The 19,193-nt window shown below is 44.9% G+C and overlaps 1 protein-coding gene across 1 annotated transcript; it reads left to right on the plus strand.

Moving 5' to 3' along the window:
- The first annotated feature begins 2,136 nt into the window (after positions 1-2,136).
- Positions 2,137-17,497, plus strand: LOC123772457 (TWiK family of potassium channels protein 18). Its single transcript, XM_045765642.2, has 3 exons — positions 2,137-2,263; positions 12,628-12,752; positions 16,204-17,497. Exons 1-3 carry the CDS (start codon positions 2,191-2,193, stop codon positions 16,636-16,638), a joined length of 633 nt encoding a protein of 210 aa, XP_045621598.2. The 5' UTR covers positions 2,137-2,190; the 3' UTR covers positions 16,639-17,497.
- Positions 17,498-19,193: the final 1,696 nt, after the last annotated feature.

Consider the following 19,193-nt stretch of genomic DNA (forward strand, 5'->3'; position numbering starts at 1 on the left):
TCAATAAACTTTCCTTCATACACCATTTGCAAATCCCCAGCCTTCACTAACCTGCCAAGATTTTCTTTCCCTATTTCTTCCTTAGTAAAACGCTTGAAAATTTCTTCCCTTGAACTCACTAACGATCCTGTCAAATCCGCCATCTTTGTTTTAAGCTTTGGTTCAGTAGCCCTACTAAAAAAATCCCAGATTTGTATATCCTTTTTTAATAATCGTCTTTCTCAACCTTCTGTTGCTGATCTCGGTATATTTATGGTTTTGGGGAGACCAGACTATTTGTATAGCTCTCTCCAACACTACCACCTAGATATGATACAGATACAATGTGTGTGTGTGTGTGTGTGTGTGTGTGTGTGTGTGTGTGTGTGTGTGTGTGTGTGTGTGTGTGTGTGCCTGCGCGTGTGTGCCTGCGCGTGTGTGTGCGTGCGTGCATACGTGGACCTTAAGATATTTATGGGCTATATTACTAAGAAAAAAATATTAATACTACTCCTACTAATATGAAGATAATAATAATAATAATAATAATAATAATAATAATAATAATAATAATAATAATAAAAATAAGTGAGATTATAACACTTAGTGATACTTAGCGTACAGTAAACTGACGTTCCTTAACATGAATAATTAATTAAGAGAATATGAATGCGAAATTATTATGCTAATCACTCTCCTTATACATCAAGAGAAGTATTAAGCTCAAAGAGGACCTCAAACTAATTAATATAATACAAACAAAATTAAGTTCTTAGCGAAAATGAATGAAATAATAGACCATTATTATGATGCTGAGGTAGGAACACTTGTTTTGCTACACCCGAGGCGTCCCAACCCACACAACACACCCAGTGTGTGTGTAGTTATTCGTGGGTGATGCATTTGTATTATATTTGCTTATCTTATCCGGGCGTGAAGTAATTCCACTAACAAAACAACCATCTTTCTTTAACACGCGCATACCTTCATCAATGCCACCGAGCTATCCGGCTTTAAGAGGCGGTCTATTTATATACACAGAATATAGTTTAAAGACCTGTGATGATTTACGTTAAAGTTCAGGGAAATATCTCGCGGACTGTTGCATGCATCAGCTAGCTTTATTTATTTATCTGTATTCTAATACTGTCTTCTACTACGTTGTCTTCTGTTTCATAACATGTATGTAATGTAATATGTAATTTAACAGCAGTTCAAAAGTAGTTAAGTTTTGATTGTAGCCGACCAATGAAGCCTCTCCCCGCCCAAAGACGGCCATGTCAAAATTATCCCCTCCAATTCTTAATTAAACAAGATATAACAAAATATGAGATCAAGATTTGTAACTGGAATACAATACTCAATAACAATAGAAACTTTAGTCTTATTATCACGCATAAGTGCTGTCAGTTTCAAGTTAATACGATAAGGATTAATCTAAATATTACACGGAATGAGGAAAACAAATCAATAGGCTACAATGTTCAATGTCAGTATCAGTCATAAAATTTTGTTCCAAACTAAATAATTTTATGTTGCAGGTTATTAAGATATGGCGTTCTCAAGCTATTAAACGTATACTCTTACAAGAAAAGGAGATAGGTCGTATAGCTAATATTTACAGAGAATAAAAAAAAAACATACGCATGCGCAATGAAGAGGAGAATGAGAATGATTCAGCATCCTAGAGTAAAGGACACGCCACGACACATTATACTGTAGTCACATCAGATGACACATGACTGTGAATGACTAAGTAGTCAAATGTGTGTTAAGTCTGTGAATGAACAAGTAACCAAACTATTGTGCGTGAATGACCACTTAGCCAGATTTATAACACCAAGGAAATAAGCGAGGGGATAAATAACTACCAGAGTTGTTGTTGTTTAAGATTCGCTACTTGGAACAAAAAGTTCAAAGTAGCACGGGCTATGGTGAGCCCGTAGACTGGTGTTACTACCAGAGTGTGTTGGAGCCAACTCTTCGAGGGAGGGGACGGGACACCACTGAATGAGCACTGGGTGACACAATTCACCTTGCAACGTTTGCACGCCGGCTCTTACCTTGCACAATTCACCTAGCAATGTTAATGCTAATCTAATTAAATTCTATTGTACGTAGTAGTAGTAGTTACCACGACGGTGGTTGAATGAGTCAGCTGACCTAGTGTTCTCCTCGACAGGTTATGGCTCAGTGGCGCCACAGACGGTGATGGGCAGAGTTGTTACCATCATCTACGCCCTCCTCGGCATCCCCCTCATGCTCCTCTACCTCTCTTCAGTAGGTAAGTTGTCACCCCTCATGCTCCTCTACCTCTCTTCAGTAGGTAAGTTGTCACCCCTCATGCTCCTCTACCTCTCTTCAGTAGGTAAGTTGTCACCCCTCATGCTCCTCTACCTCTCTTCAGTAGGTAAGTTGTCACCCCTCATGCTCCTCTACCTCTCTTCAGTAGGTAAGTTGTCACCCCTCATGCTCCTCTACCTCTCTTCAGTTGGTATGTTGTCACCCCTCATGCTCCTCTACTTCTCTTCAGTAGGTAAGTTGTCACCCCTCATGCTCCTCTACCTCTCTTCAGCAGGTAAGTTTTCACCCCTCATGTTCCTCTACTTGTCTTCAGTAGGTAAGTTGTCACCCCTCATGCTCCTCTACTTCTCTTCAGTAGGTAAGTTGTCCCCCCTCATGCTCCTCTACCTCTCTTCAGCAGGTAAGTTTTCACGCCTCATGTTCCTCTACTTGTCTTCAGTAGGTAAGTTGTCACCCCTCATGCTCCTCTACTTGTCTTCAGCAGGTAAGTTTTCACCCCTCATGTTCCTCTACTTGTCTTCAGTAGGTAAGTTGTCACCCCTCATGCTCCTCTACCTCTCTTCAGCAGGTAAGTTGTCACCCCTCATACTCCTCTACCTCTCTTCAGCAGGCAAGTTGTGACCTCATGTTCCTACAGACTCTTCGTGCGTGACAGAGACAAAGGAAGATATCGACCAGGAATGACGCGGGACGACAGGAGACAGATAACAAAGTTCAGCCTCAAAATTCGCTACACAGTCAGCAGTGACAGACGCAACACAGATGCCCATAAATATAGAGAACGGATCTGACTGCCCCCGACACATCATTAGTCATCCAGACCCAACTAACCTAATCTTATGATGTCCAAATATACCTTCAAGTCACGGTATTGTGACTCGTCGTCTGCATAAGCAAGTGCTAGAGTATCCACACAGATTCATCAACCCAGTTGCTGGCCAGACCCCAAGGTGTTTAACTTCACTGACCGAGTGATGTGCATATTTTTCATTACCCTATATAATTGTAACTTAGAAGCTATCTGATCATTCGTGAGAAAATACTCGTGACCTCGAGTTCAACCTTTAGGCAAATTTAGTTGAGAAGAATTTCCTAACAACTTATGTGCACATGTGCTCCCCGTACAAGGCACAGATGTGCACCCCGTACAAGGCCCAGATGTGCACCCCGGACAAGACACATGTGCACCCCGTGACTTAGAGACTTAGGGAAATATTTCTTTGGTGTTTCTCTCGGGAGTGGAAACATTAAGGAGGGTAACTCCATATAGGGAGGGAAGATGGTGGAGGGGTAACTCCGTACAGGCTGTGGCTACATTTAGCTAATATGTTGCATTCTCGACAAGAAAAAGCAGCCTCGCCCTCATGTCAACATTCTTCTACATATACGCCAAATAGATTATCGTTGGCGTTCACTCCTGTCCAATCTGACACGAGTATCGCGATTATATCTGCCGCTAATCAGACTCATTATTCATCATCAGCCTCGGCTTAATCAACACAATCCCTCACTTCTATCCACCGCATATTTTGTCCCATTCCGTTCAGGTGAATAATGTAAATTTATGACAAGAGGTGCAACAAAAGACTCTCCAGCAAAGCCCTTCTCGACTACTTGTAATTCGCCACTAATTGCCAGCACACTCGTCGGTTTAGCAATTTGTGCGTCTCTTTCATGTTTACTCTGGAACACATTACGTCAGCTGTTTTTTGTGGGCATCCTGCTCCGGGAATTGTTGGGCTCTGCCAGGTCACCAGCTCTGGTAAACCTTTGCTCTGGTAAACCTCTGGTAAACCTTTTTGTAATTTTGTTTTGTTTCTCTTACGCTATCTTTTTTTCGGTCTAGTTTCGTCTTTATCTTACTCATTCTCGCACTTTTTCTTGCGTATCTGCAACTGTTGTTGATATTAGCATTTCGTACTATTTTTAGTATGTTCATTGGTGCGGTATATTTGTAAGAGCGATATCCGTTCTTCATACACAAACCATTTGGACTCTCCCGGTGGTGGTGTTGCTGGGCAGCCCGACATCAGGCTGCGTCCGACGCTTGTATTCAAAAACGCATTCAGCAAGTTTAACGTACTGTGTTTTCTCAAATAAAAATTAATATTATTCAGCCCATCCTCCTGTTTTGGTAGTATAGTAACGATGAGGACCATAGTATATATACCGACGTACAACGAAATTAGAAAGTAGAAATCTGAACTATTGACGTGGACAAACCGGAATTTTTTCTTACTTGTCTTGCTTTGACAAACTAACCTATCCTAACCTCCCTAGGCCTAATACACTATATCTGAGGCCTAATATAATACATATTTGTGCTATACTAGGCCTAGGAATATTTAAGTTTCTGTTGTTTTAGCTTCGTTTATTTTACAAGAATTCCTTACTAGTCAGTATACTACTATCTAAAAGCTAAGAACGTACGAATTCTGACGATAGTCGATCGTCACAACAGGTACTATCTAAACAGGAGGACGGGTTCCATTATTATATATTAGTATTTGGTGGATACTTAGGCTTAGATCTTATTAGTTCATATGTGTTTTGGTTCTGTTGGGAATTATTTGATTTTATTGTACATGAGTGAATCATTTCTGTACATTTTTCTTGGCCTGAGGACAAGCTGACTTGTAAGTCGTGTAAGAGTCGCGTGTCAAATGTTTTTCATTCACAGACAGGGGGGGGGTTGATATATACGGATTAACGACTATTTCGCCATTATTAATGTGGACGGGCTGTGCTAGGCGTAAGTGTAGTGACAGATGACGTCACTACAGCCACAATACAGCGGCTGTCTCGCCCTGACACACGAACACATGCTCAAAAGACTAACAACATCAAAAATCAATCAAAATGTATATTCAGGTAAAAGTACATACATAGAAGATGAGTTACAAACATAATGTTGGAATCCTAGATAGAGCTAGTACATACAATGCCTGAAGCCACTAATAAGCTTTCGAGCAACAACATCAAAGAGCACTATCGTTACTTCCCCCCCCTCCCCCTCCCACAACCCCTCATGACAAATTATTACATTCAAGTCGCTTGCAAAACATAAAGTTGAGAGCATCTTCTTGTAAAATGTTGCAACTGTGTGTCGCCTGGCAACGTCTCGTCTGGTATACGCTTAAGAGGAAACCTGCAGTAAATTCACCTAACTCGCTTTATGAAACAACATTTTATATATTTCCCTCTACCTAAGAGCTTCACTTATAATAAGACACATTATGGGGACTACCAATTAGTACTTTTTATGGAGGGGAAAAGTTGTAAGGAGAGATGAGATGGAAGGGAGGGAGGGAGGGAGGGAGGGAGGGAGGGAGGGATGGAAGAGGAGGAAGGGAAGGGAAGGAGCAGGTTAGTACACATAATATATACGACCACCTGACAACAAGCGGCTTTCACTCCAAATAGTAGGCACACAATTGCAAAATCATTTCCATTCTTAAGAACTTTCAAGATTCCTGTGAGCTCACGCAACTCTCTTGTGAGCTCACACAACTCTCTCTTGTGAGCTCACGCAACTCTCCTGTCAGCTGACGCAACTCTCCTGTCAGCTGACGCAACTCTCCTGTCAGCTGACGCAACTCTCCTGTCAGCTGACACAACTCTCCCTGTCAGCTGACACAACTCTCCCTGTCAGCTGACACAACTCTCCCTGTCAGCTGACACAACTCTCCCTGTCAGCTGACACAACTCTCCCTGTCAGCTGACACAACTCTCCCTGTCAGCTGATACAACTCTCCCTGTCAGCTGACACAACTCTCCCTGTCAGCTGACACAACTCTCCCTGTCAGCTGACAACTCTCCCTGTCAGCTGACACAACTCTCCCTGTGAGCTGACACAACTCTCCCTGTGAGCTCACACAACTCTCCCTGTGAGCTCCTCCTCCCTCGTCACCCGTGAGCTCCCATAAGGGAAAAAAATCACCCTGAGAGCCCGGGAGTTTTTCTTGTTTGCCCCAAAATGTTGAAGAAAAGATTTCTTGCGTCCGTCGTCTGTCTGCAATCTTTATGAAAAGTGGCTCAGGTGGTGGATCACCAGGATCACGGCCCCTCGCTCTTCTTCTTTGTTGTCTGCCTCATCTTCCTCTCCCACCTTCACTACCTCTCCCGGGCTAGCAGCGCCAGCTATCCTTACCCCACGTCCGCCCACCCTGCACCTCTCCCGGGCTAGGAGCGCCAGCTATCCTTACCCCACGTCCACCCACTCTGCACCTCTCCCAGGCTAGGAGCGCCAGCTATCCTTACCCCACGTCCGCCCACCCTGCACCTCTCCCAGGCTAGGAGCGCCAGCTATCCTTACCCCACGTCCGCCCACCCTGCACCTCTCCCGGGCTAGGAGCGCCAGCTATCCTTACCCCACGTCCGCCAACCCTGCACCTCTCCCGGGCTAGGAGCGCCAGCTATCCTTACCCCACGTCCACCCACTCTGCACCTCTCCCGGGCTAGGAGCGCCAGCTATCCTTACCCCACGTCCGCCCACCCTGCACCTCTCCCAGGCTAGGAGCGCCAGCTATCCTTACCCCGCGTCCACCCACCCCTGCACCTCTCCCGGGCTAGGAGCGTCACCTCTCCTTACCTTCACCTACCCACCCCTACACCTCTCCCGGGCTAGGAGCGTCACCTCTCCTTACCTTCGCCTACCCACCCCCTACACCTCTCCTCACCAACCCTACCACACACACGCGCATGATAAACACTGCTGTATGAAAGCCTCCTGCCATAAGTGTCCACATATTCCGGGTTCTCTGGTGTTATCTGTTTACGCGTTAACACGACCCCGCCGCCACTTCACCTTCAGGGGACTTTCCCCATAGTTCTGGCGGTAAGTGTGTGAGCACTAAGCAACGGGCGAGCACATTATCCAGCCGAGATATATCCAGCGGGGAGCCCGTTGTTCCTGACGGCGTGGAGGCTGGGGGCGATGGTGTGTGATTCTCGCTCCCCGCGCTGCTCTCACCTTCCAACCGCAATTTTTTTTTTTATAATTCACCATTTGCTTGCCAAGCGAAAAGTTTTTTTTGGTTGTGTGTAAACTTTAAGAGAATGTAGAGGGTGTGTCGTGTCAGTGCGAGAACAGCGAGAGACTTGCAGCTGGCAGAAGCGGGTGAAGCTGTTCACACTCCGGTGACTGTTCCCACTTAGGTGAATGTTCACACTCAGGTGAATGTTCACACTAAAGTGAATGCTGCATTACCATTATTATTATTATTATTATTATTATTATTATTATTATAAGTATTGTTAAGAACATTATCTCCAGCCTTAGCAGCATTACCACCGCCACCTTCCTGGTCACAATCAGTTTTCACAATCACAAATCCGCACACCATCAGCGCCAGTCATATTCCTCAGCTGAGCGATCATTTTCCGTCATGGGCGTCCTCATCTTGGCCTCCCTTGTTATCATCACTCTCACCTCCTTCATCATCAGCTTCCTCCAGAGATGAGACAGATGACTCGGTGATGCGACCCGTGGAGTGGTCGCCCGGCGTGTCTTGGGGGTGTGTAGGGGGTGTGCCTCTACAGCGCCACACCCGTTATCTTCCTGAGGTTATCTTGAGATGATTTCGGGGCTTTTTAGTGTCCCCGCGGCCCGGTCCTCGACCAGGCCTCCACCCCCAGGAAGCAGCCCGTGACAGCTGACTAACACCCAGGTACCTATTTTACTGCTAGGTAACAGGGGCATAGGGTGAAAGAAACTCTGCCCAATGTTTCTCGCCGGCGCCTGGGATCGAACCCAGGACCACAGGATCACAAGTCCAGTGTGCTGTTCGCTCGGCCGACCGTCACCTTCTCCACTGTGTGGTCCCATTATATATGGTGCGTTATTAACATGTCTCCTCTGATTCTTCTTTCTAGTGTAGAGAATAGACGACTCTTCCTTTATCCTCTCAGCCGGTCCTTGTAGTTTAATCTCCTCAGCTCTGGCACTAACATTTTCTTGTCAGTTTCAATTTGTACGTTTTTAGATGGAGATTTTAGGCTTGAGCTGTATACTCAAGGGCCTCTTGTCCATTGTTGTTGTTGTTTTAGATTCAGTTACTGGAACAAAATTTTCAAGTAACACGGGCTATGGTGAGCCCGTGAGAGGAGATTCTTTGGAGCCATTATCTGTATCAATAGCCGATACTGGAGGTGGGGGGAGGGGGCCATGGACGCGCCAATACAATCAAGACCACAGGCCTGGTTAGACCTGTGAATTGATGTACACACGCCGCTCACAGCTGAGTGCCACGGGAGTCAGGAGGGCTGTCAGCGGGCTGGCCAGTCGGCCGGTCTAGGGGGAGATGTCCGGTGTTACAAGAAGACTGGTTTCCTAATCCCCAGTCGGCCGGTCTAGGGGGAGATGTCCGGTGTTACAAGAAGATTGGTTTCCTAATCCCCAGTTCCCCGATGTTGGTAGTCTGGTCGAATTTACTTCTTCAGGTTGTCGTCGTCACAGAGGTGGTCGAGGCGTTCTTGAAGGACGACCAGGCGAAGGATCCGTCCTGCTCCCCTGCACTTGTATTCCCAGTAGTCGTTGTCGAGGTTGATGAAGGCTATATTATCATACTGGCTTAGAGCGGCTCTTCTCATACTTACCTCACCTTACCCTTTACTGATTTTCATTTACATCACATATTTAAGGCTCACACACTGGTCACTCGTTCTCAAGGACATTTCGTATTCACTGATTAATAAATTACTTTCTCACTTGAAAACAAGACCCAAAAACCATTAGTATTGGTCGATATTACAGAGAGTGATCAAACCATGAGCGTGAGACAGCTGCTTAAGAACGCACCACGGTAGTGTGGCGCTTACCCAGGTGGTAGTGTGGCGCTTACCCGGGTGGTAGTGTGGCGCTTACCCAGGTGGTAGTGTGGCGCTTACCCAGGTGGTAGTGTGGCGCTTACCCAGGTGGTAGTGTGGCGCTTACCCAGGTGGTAGTGTGGCGCTTACCCGGGTGGTAGTGTGGCGCTTACCCAGGTGGTAGTGTGGCGCTTACCCGGGTGGTAGTGTGGCGCTTACCCGGGTGGTAGTGTGGTGGACGGGTGAACCAGGTCCACAATGACAGCCTCCACCTGGCGTCACGCATGGAGGGGAGGATGTCTGGCCTCGACTGCTCCTCACCAGTGCTAATGACGTCGCTTGCCTTACCTTAAGCACTTGACTCTCTTTTGTTCCTGGTAAGCCTGTGTTTCCTGCCGCTTGCTCGTCATTCATGACGTACTCGTGTAATTGTGCTTGCGCAGGTTGAGCTTCGGCTCCTTGGTCCTGCCTGTCTGCTGTCGATCAACTGGTGTACAAGTCCCTCAGCCTATTAGGCTCTATCATATCTACATTTGAAACTGTGTACTGAAGTCTGCTCCACCACATCATTTCTTAATGATGTTAATTTGTTGTTATTTGACAAAAATTTACCATTTGTTAATTATTGACAAAAATTTACCATTTGTTCATTATTGACAAAAAAATATTTGTTAACGTCTCATTGGCTTCTCAGTTTGCACCTGTGTCCCCTTCTTCGTACACCACCCGTGCTACATGATCTGTCTTTATCTACACTATCAATCCCCTAACAATTTTGTATGTTGTTATTATGTCTCCTCTAACCCTTCTGTCGTCCAACGACGAGCTTAAAATCCTGCAGTCTTTCCTCATAACTCACACCTCTCAGCTCCGGGATTATTCTGGTTACCTTTTAACCTTCTCCAGTTTCGTCTTGTGCTTTACCGCTTCCACGTTGGAGCCGCATACACTAGGACTGGTATATATGTGGTACACAAGGTAAAGTAAGGTAAAGGTAAAATCCTCCCCTCCAAATTTTGCGCCCAATAAATCCTCCTCGGCCCGGATACGAGCCCACGACAAAGAGCTCGCGAAACGCCAGACGAGCGACTTACCACTACGCCACGGGGACTGCGTTACTTAGGCACTCTCTTATCCACTGGAGTACCTTCTCTGTCACTCCAGTCTGCTTTTCCATCTCTTCCATGTCTCTTATGGGGCACGATGTCAAAGGCTTTCTGACAACAACAAATATGGTCTGCCCACCCTTCTCTTTCTTGTCAAATTTTTGTCGCTTGGTCACAGAATTCTATTAAGCCTGTGAGGCAAGTTTTACCATCCCTGAATCCATGCTGGTGATGTGTTACAAAGTTCCTTCTCTCCAGATGTGCTACTAGATTTTTCTCACAAATTTTGTTAATTACTAAACATTAACAAAATGCAATTAATTTTGATGGCTATACAATTTCCATCACCATGCATGGTATACAAGTTTGGGACACTGGCGCGGTGTTCAGTGTCTCCGGATTGTCTGCCTTCTCTTATATCAGGGTTGCATTAGCTGTCTTCCAACTTTCTGTTAGTTCTCCTGTTGCCAGTGACCTATTATACACCATAAAGAATGGCAAGCATAATATTTCTGGTCCCTCTTTTAGTAGCCATAATGAGATTCTGTATGGACCAACAGTGATGGCCACGTCCAGCTGCAGGAGACGCTTCCTTACCTCACCACCGGTAATCTTAAATTCTTCCAATGATGCTTGGTTTAGCGCTACCTCTCTCAGTTCCGGTACGTCTCCTTCCTCAACTCTGAAGCTCTCGTGGAGTCTCTTGCTGTCTTCCTCCTTACACACCTTCTGTTCAGTTTCAATGAGCCTCTCCGCACCTTTCCTCACTTCCATTACCTTTGATTTTTGCCTCTTGTTCTTGTTTCATGGCGCGCGTCTCTGCGTCTTGCTTCTTCCTCATGATTCATGGCATGCGTCTTTGTGTTTCTTGCTTCTTGCTCTTGATTCACGGCCAGCTTCTCTGCGTCTTGCCTCTTCCTCTTGATTCATGACATGCGTCTTTCCTCTTGCGTGCTTCACCCTCCTAGAACATACACAATCAACTCCTTAAAGGTCACATGCAAGCATTCTCATTTATTTCAGAAAATAACGTGTGCAGTCATATGCCACATCTTCCTAAGATAAGGAAATTAATTTGAGATAAACATGCAAAAACATACGTTTTTACTGCTTTTGGTTACCGAGTGATCAGTTTTATTGATACATATCGCTTCGTTATCGCGCGTGAGCGATCGCGGCCCAGAGGAGTGGCGACGCTATAGGCTCAGTCCGCGGCACTCGGGCGGTACTCACTCGGGCGGAGTGCATAGACATCCTCACTATTCTCACAGGTGTGAGGAGAGACTGCAGGTAGCCAGTGAGGTCTCAATAATGTTGCACTGAAGTATGAGTCCATCTGCGTGAGTTTCACAGTCTCTAGACAGTACTGTAGCTCCAGGGGTCGTGTTGGAACAGACATTTCTCTTTAATTTAGCAGGTAGTTGACTCAACAAATAGTAAAATGCATTTTCTGATTGGATGCCTTGTTACGCTACACACTGATGACATACCCTGAAGACTCTACCTACACTACAAGTCAACACAAAGGTCACTGGCCAAGCTGTACAGTATAAGGATATATAATATCAGTACAAGAACATTTCATTGCCACTTTTTAATCCTCACAAAGATGGTTTAATTAGTTAATTATGGACCACATGACCATGACTTGGGCGGTGGTAAACTGTTTACACTCTCATAATGCTACAAGAACTCCACCCCATCTTCTTACAGCTAATACATTTACATCTATGTTGACCAACTTAAAAATAAACAGTTTTGATTGGCCTTAAATCTGCACTAAAGTTACAAGGGGTGGTAGAGTAATTACAGTACTGTATGCAGGCGAAGAGTCACAATAACGTGGCTGAAGTATGTTGACCAAACTACACACTAGAAAGTGAAGGGACGACGAGGTTTCGGTCCGTCCTGGACCATTCTGAAGTCGATTTAACTACAGTACTGTAGTTACAGTTACAGCGCCTGGTGGTGAGGCTGCAACCCGTCCTCTTAAAAATAACGTCACTTTTGGCTCGTATGCTCACTATGGCCAAATTTGAACGTAATTTGAAATGAAATCGACTCACAAAAGTGACGTACTGTCCCGTTTTCTGTTTGAGTTGTCCGGCTTACTCGGTAAGGTTAGAAGAGGAAACTTTCAATTAACGTTTTGAAACTTTATGAGAATTTCCTGCCCTCCTAACCTATCAGGAACCCTTGACTTACTGTTGTTGAAAAAATAAATCCCAAATTTATTTTCATTTTTTTCTATTTTCAAATTACGTCCACTTTCGGCCATACGGGTAAACGGCCATAAGCGACGTTATTTTTAAGAGGACAGGTTGGGGGACTGTACCAGCTCCGTGTAAAGTGAGGCTCGCGTGTTCTGGGTGCTTCACGTGGTCGCCCTCAAAAGCTATTAAACCTAAAATGTGACTCTTCCTTCCTACAGGAGACCTGTTGTCCCGGGCCCTCAAGTGGTTGTGGTGGAGGATGTGCAGATGTCGCCGGCGACCCCCAGTCTCCAGAGCCAACCACCAGCCCCCAGCCCCCTACACCACCGTCGACCCCACCAAGGTACACAATGTAAAGTGCTGGGGAAGAGTAATCAGGATAATAACAGTGGAGCACCAGGAAAGGTTAAATTTTGCAACAAAACGATATCATGGTTTTAGAAGGGAAAGTCGTGCCTGACAAATGTGATTGAGTAATATGACAACGTCACTAGAATACGACAGGAAAGAGAAGGCTGGGTTGATCACATTCTCCTAGACTGTCAAAAAGCCTTTGATACTGTTCCTCACGAAAGACTGGTGTACAAGAGGGAGAAGGTAGCTGGTATAATTGGGAGGACTCTAAACTGGGTAAGGGAGTACCTGAAGGACAGGAGACAAAGAGTCACAGTAGGAGGTGAGGTCTCCAGCTGGAGGAGTGTAACAAGTGGGGTCCCCCAAGGCTTGGTCCTGGCACCACTACTCTTCCTAATTTATGTTAACGATCTACTCGAGGGAATGAGCTTGTTCATGTTAATGTTTGCAGATGATGCAAAGCTGATGAGAAATATCAAGACAGAAAAGAACTGCAACATTTTGCAAGAAAACTTTGAGAAATTTCAAGAGTGGGCAAACAAATGGTTCCTGGAGATTAGTCCCAATAAGTGTAAGGTAATGAAGATGGGTAAGGGAGAAGATCAGAATGTGTCTACATAATAAATGGAAGACAACTACTGGAATATGAGAAAGAGATTTGGAAGTGGATATAATTCCAATACTAACACCAGAGGCACACACAGACACGGTGACATAAGCAGCATGTGGGACGCTGGCCATCATTATACAATCGTTTACAAAGTTAACTCACGACTCTTTAAAGACAATCTACAGGTTTTGTTAGACCCATACTAAAATATACGGCACCGGCCTGGAATCAATAACTTAGAGAGTTTAACAACAATAACAAAGAGAGTTTAGCTACGAGGATAAGTTGAAGGAACTTCTGTCCTTTTGGTCGACAGAAGAAACAGAGAAGATGTGATCACAAGATGCAAGATACTGAGGGAAATAGACGAGGTGGTGAAGGACAGTCTCTTTCAATTGAAAGTAGGACAAGAGGACACACGTGAAAGCTGGAAACACAAATGAATCAAAGAAATGTAAGTGAATCCTCGTACCTCAAGCAGGTGGTCAATAAATGGCATGCAGTGGGAGGAGAAATTGTCTACCTCCTTTCAAACATTTAAGGACAGATTCGACAAAGACTTCGAACGTCACAAATAGTTAAATTATAACGCAAGAGGTACAACAAGGGTGGTAGGCGGGGCACGAGGAGAGATAGAGACTATGGAAACACCTACACCAGCCATGACCACGCCAAGGTATACCCCAAACCCCTTTCATTTAATACCCCTGCCACCAGCCTAATACCCCTGCCACCAGCCTAATACCCCTGCCACCAGCCTAATACCCTGTCACCAGCCTAATACCCCTGCCACCAGCCTAATAACCCTGCCACCAGCCTAATACCCCTGCCACCTGTCTAATACCCTTGCACTGGTCAATCCCTTAGTACCTGTCTAATACCCTAGCACCTGTCAACACCTTGCCACCTGTTTAATACCTACAAATACAAATTTTACCTAAAATTCCCAGAAAATTTGGTTAGGGAAGTAGCTTGACGCTCCTTTGTGGGGAGGAGAGGCGGGGCGGCCCACCACGCTGGACGAGGCGGATAACGTGACCATAGAGGCCAAGGACGCTAACACAAAAGAATATCCAAGTGAGGCATTATGAAGGAATTAATGAATTGCAACGTTTATTATTTGTGTTGTCTTGGTCAGTATGTTTGATGAAGACAAAAGGTGGAACGAAGGGAAGGAGATGGATGGCAACACTGCGAGAAGAGATAAATGCCAATAATTTGTGCAGTGAACAAAATAATAAGGAGCGAAGAAAGGTGGATATAAAGCACTACAAAAAGTAACTTAGAAGGATAGGAAGGGTACAAATAGTGGAGCAGCACAAAACATTATCTCTACGGTGAAATGCTTTCGAGTATCAGCAAAGTGAATCACGTAAATTTCACAATACTTTAAAGACAAAAATAGGGCTTCGGGATATTCGCTAGAGAGGAATCCAAACACTTTTATGGAGGATTTGGTGAAAGAGCGGTTATCGAACCTGGCCTGTATCCCAGTGGTGTGGAGTTGGACAGTACACCCACGCACACAAGTTAATGCCAGCTTGTATGTTGTTATTGTTTTAGATTCATCTACTGGGAACCAAAAGTCCTCAGTAACACGGGCTATGGTGAGCTCGTGGTGGACTTCCCTGGCACAAGAGCGGCGCTGTATGCTAGCTTGTAATTTGACCGGAAGTAGTTTGTGTAGCATGATCATACCCCCCTCACCCCCATCCCCCCTCCCTTAACCCCCTTTCCGACACGTTTCGCCGTGAAACTGCAACTGGTTCGCAGATATCAAGGCCAGAAGTGGTAGATATGGCTAGCGTATCTCGCTGAATTTAGTATAATGACTCGGCGCTCCGAACTGGACGGCTCTTAACGCTTCGTTAACAGTGCGGGAACATACACCTTCATCTCCCACTCTTGGTGTGATTACGCACGTGAGCGGTGAGTGCTGCGTTGGTGCATGGTGACCTGGTACCTTAATGGTGACCTGGTACCTTAATGGTGACCTGGTACCTTAATGGTGACCTGGTACCTTGGGGGTGACCTGGTACCTTAATGGTGACCTAGTACCTTAATGGTGACCTAGTACCATGGGGAGGTGACCTGGTACCAAAGGGGGTAACCTGGTACCTTAATGGTGGCCTGGTACCATGGGGGGGTGACCTGGTAACTTAATGGTGACCTGGTACCATGGAGGGAGGTGACCTGGTACCATAATGCTGACCTAGTACCATAATGCTGACCTAGTACCATGTGGCTGACCTGCCAACATAATACTAACCAGGCATAATATTACTGACCTACCATAGTGCTGACGTAAAATGCTAGACCCTGGCTATTATTAGTGCTGCCCTGATGCCTCTGTTCACCTAGCAGTAAATAGGTACCCGGGAGTTAGGCAACTATTGAGTTGTATTCTGGAGAAGATCAGAAGTTGACCTGGAAGGTGGGGGGATGAATCTCGATTATCCTAATAGTTTCTGTTCCCGACTACGAGAACTAAATCATGTAACGAGGAGTTGTAAAGATATTAAATGGAAAGCTGTCAGAAGGAAGAAGGAAAGCACAGTACTAAAAATATTTAATAAAACCACAAGGGATACGTAATTACTGAATTATCAGTCTTGGTCTACATCTTAGCATATACTTGTAAACTGTTGCAGTGTTACCACACTATGACCCAAATATCACCATACTGGTTTAACATTACCCTGTCCACCCAATATTTAAGTTCTGGGATTACTGTAGGTTAACTATTCTTATTTCCTTAATAACGTATTCCTTGCTTATGCCAGTGTGTGATCCAGCCAGCACGGTACTGACCGGTATATTAATCTTGCAGAGGAAGTGGGGCGGCGACTGTGGCGAGAGCAGCAGCGGTGGCGAGGAGTACGGTGACGGGGAGACTGGTGCCGTCCCTGTCACCCTCTGCCTGGTGCTCATGATCACATACATCTGTGGGGGCGCCGCTGTCTTTGCCTACGCCCACCAGTGGTCCTTCCTACACGCCATCTACTTCTGCTTTTCTTCCCTTACCACCATCGGCTTCGGGGACCTTGCGCCGGAGACAACACCTAACGTGAGCACGGGTGTTCAGGTAGCACTACTGGGAGCGGCTTTTTACCTGCTGGTTGGGATGGCACTCATCGCCACCTGCTTCAACCTCATGCAGGAGCAAATGACTAATCGTGGCTACGGCCTCGGGCGACGTCTTGGGACTCTCATGGCCACCAGCAACAGCGGCAGCAACCACCGCTTCCACCTGGACGACACCTGACATATGGAGACGGTGGCGCTCTTTACCTACGGTTCCGGCTGCACACCTAAGCATTCTGGCAGCAAACCTCCGGCTCTTACCCAGCCTTGCTTGGTCAACACCGGTTGTAGTCTGGCTAACAACACCCACGCCCGATCCAACTCCCTCAGCAACACCATCTACAAGGTCACACCCACACTGGACGATGAGAAGCACATCACCCATAACAACACCCTCAGCCCCAACCCACGAAATGCCAGTCCACTTCACTCGCCGGCAGACATCGCCACCAGTCCCCTGAAGGCATCCAATAACAGCGACAAATGCGACACCATCTATGGCACCCTACGCAAGGAGATGCCCACACTGAAGGCTGTACCGCCGCCCACCATCCCGCCTTCCTCCATCACGCCCACACAGACGCCCATGTTATCCACGCGAACCAAGAAAACGGTGACCATCTGCGACTCTGCTGATATAGGCAGAGCCATCAGTCCACTGTCTCCAGAGAGGATCTGACACGGGCGCTAAATGTCAGGCACCGACAGCCAGTGTTAGAGGGATTGGTCAGTGACTTGTGCTCAAACTGTTATAAACATTCGCAAAACATGATCACTAGGCTCCATAAATTTAAATTAATATACAGTTTCCTAAAATGAAAAAAAAAAATATTCAAAACAGTATCGATCCCTGTTGTGTCTACAATTAATATGAACAATTAACAGTACACAACAGACATTCTTCTTGAAACAAAGAATATAGTATTTGGAAACTGGCAATCTATCGGTCATGCAGAAACAATACTAAGTGGACGGAAAGATAAAGACTTTCTAAAAGCAAGGAAAGTTGAATTAGTAGTAGTGTTGTGGGCGAGAGTGGGAGTGTGGTGGGCATGTGTGGGGGGAGGAGGGGGGGTTGTGGGCATGTGTGTGTGGGTGGGGGGAGGTCGTGGGCATGTGTGGGGGGTGTGGGGGTATTGTTGGTAAGTGTGGGTGGGTGTAAGGGCGGCCTGTCGTACCGCCCAGTGTCCAGGACCCTCGGGACTTGTATCCCCCGATATGTCCTTTGTATCATTCACGTTGCTGTGTGTTCCACCGTTGTATATCTTGTATTATTTTTACATTCATGTGAGAGGTCCAATAAAGCACTAGGAAAGGAGTCAAAACGTAAAAAAAATAACAAAAACATTAATATATATTGCTAAGCTATGCTCGCATTTGTGTGTTCCAGAGTACGGTATTGGGGTTATGAAATTATTAATGACATGTGGACGATAGCCTAATGAGTATGTAACTACAGTATATAAGTAATGGTAGATAAAGAGAGGAATTTAAGACCAAGTGTTCGTTAGTTACTAGACAATGCCCTTGGCAATTAACACTAAGAAATCGTTCATAAAGATTTTGTCTCATACGAGTCCTTCAGGAATCTGTTTACGAACACCTAGGATTGGTAGATGGGCTTAAAGCAAAATTTTGTTCCTGCAAAATGCAGATATATGAAAGATGCCACTGTAGATTCAGTGAATTTTACTATGCAAAATTTATGACGGTTTTGTACGCTCAGATGATGTCTTAAAAATTCTATAAAAGTTTTAGAAATATTGTCAGTGAAACATGCAAAATCGCCTAATACCAAATTAACCCTGGCTACATGTGATTTATTTGTGCTTATATTTTTTTCCAAAACCCTTACATGTTCTCCCCTTCCTATATACCATAATGAATATATTTCACCTGTGTCCAGATTCCAATGGCAACAACACAGTCGCTGTACTTATGTTATTACTAATATCACTAGTTATGCGGCTTTACATCGTGAAAGTAAGACAGAAACGAGTAACACTTAGTGGGCCAGGCAGAGGCTTAGGGCCCGAGCAGGAATATCCTCCTCCCCCCCCCCCAAAAAAAAAAAAAAAGTTGTGCAGGTGTTATGCAACCCTTAAATATATATATATAACCCTTTCTCATATAAGTGTATACTAATATGTAAATATCGAAAAGTTTATTTTGTAACAAAACACTTCAATTTAAAAATAAACTTAAAAACTCAATTTCAACATGAAAATCTGAATATTTTAGAAGGCAAAAACAAAAATACAAGCCTGACTTAATTCAGACCTAACATAACCTAATATTCCTAGGTTAAGTTCAGTTAAGTCTAAGATGAGCCCGTCCTCGGGGTAAAGTTATTATCACAAGACACCAAATTCATCCTCGCACCAACTGGATAATTATCTAGATATTTGTGATGGCCTGAAAGCATATTACGGTTCCTGTAATAATCTACTTGTAAACTGACACGTGAACCTTTATCCTAAACTGAGAATATTATCAAGTTATAACTTTAGTAGTAGGCATCCATCAGTCTCAGTTTAGGACAAAGGTTCACTTGTTAGTTTACAAGTAAATTATTACAGGAATCATAATATGCTTTCAGACCATCACAAATATCTAGATAATATGAGTTCATATTATTTTTAATACGACTTATAATACTTTATTGTATTATAAATAGTTGGTTTAAAATATAAAATGACTAGTTCGCTTTCTTTGAAACGGTCTGAAGCAGTTCGT

This window comes from Procambarus clarkii, chromosome 17 (genome assembly GCF_040958095.1).
Source record: "Procambarus clarkii isolate CNS0578487 chromosome 17, FALCON_Pclarkii_2.0, whole genome shotgun sequence".
NCBI classification, from domain to species: domain Eukaryota; kingdom Metazoa; phylum Arthropoda; class Malacostraca; order Decapoda; family Cambaridae; genus Procambarus; species Procambarus clarkii.

Coding starts and splice junctions, on each gene's coding strand:
- LOC123772457 (XM_045765642.2), top strand. CDS start 2,191: ATGGGCAGAGTTGTTACCATCATCTACGCCCTCCTCGGCATCCCCCTC. Junction 2,264..12,627: donor CCTCTACCTCTCTTCAGTAG/GTAAGTTGTCAC, acceptor TCCTTCCTACAG/GAGACCTGTTGTCCCGGGCC. Junction 12,753..16,203: donor CCACCGTCGACCCCACCAAG/GTACACAATGTA, acceptor TTAATCTTGCAG/AGGAAGTGGGGCGGCGACTG.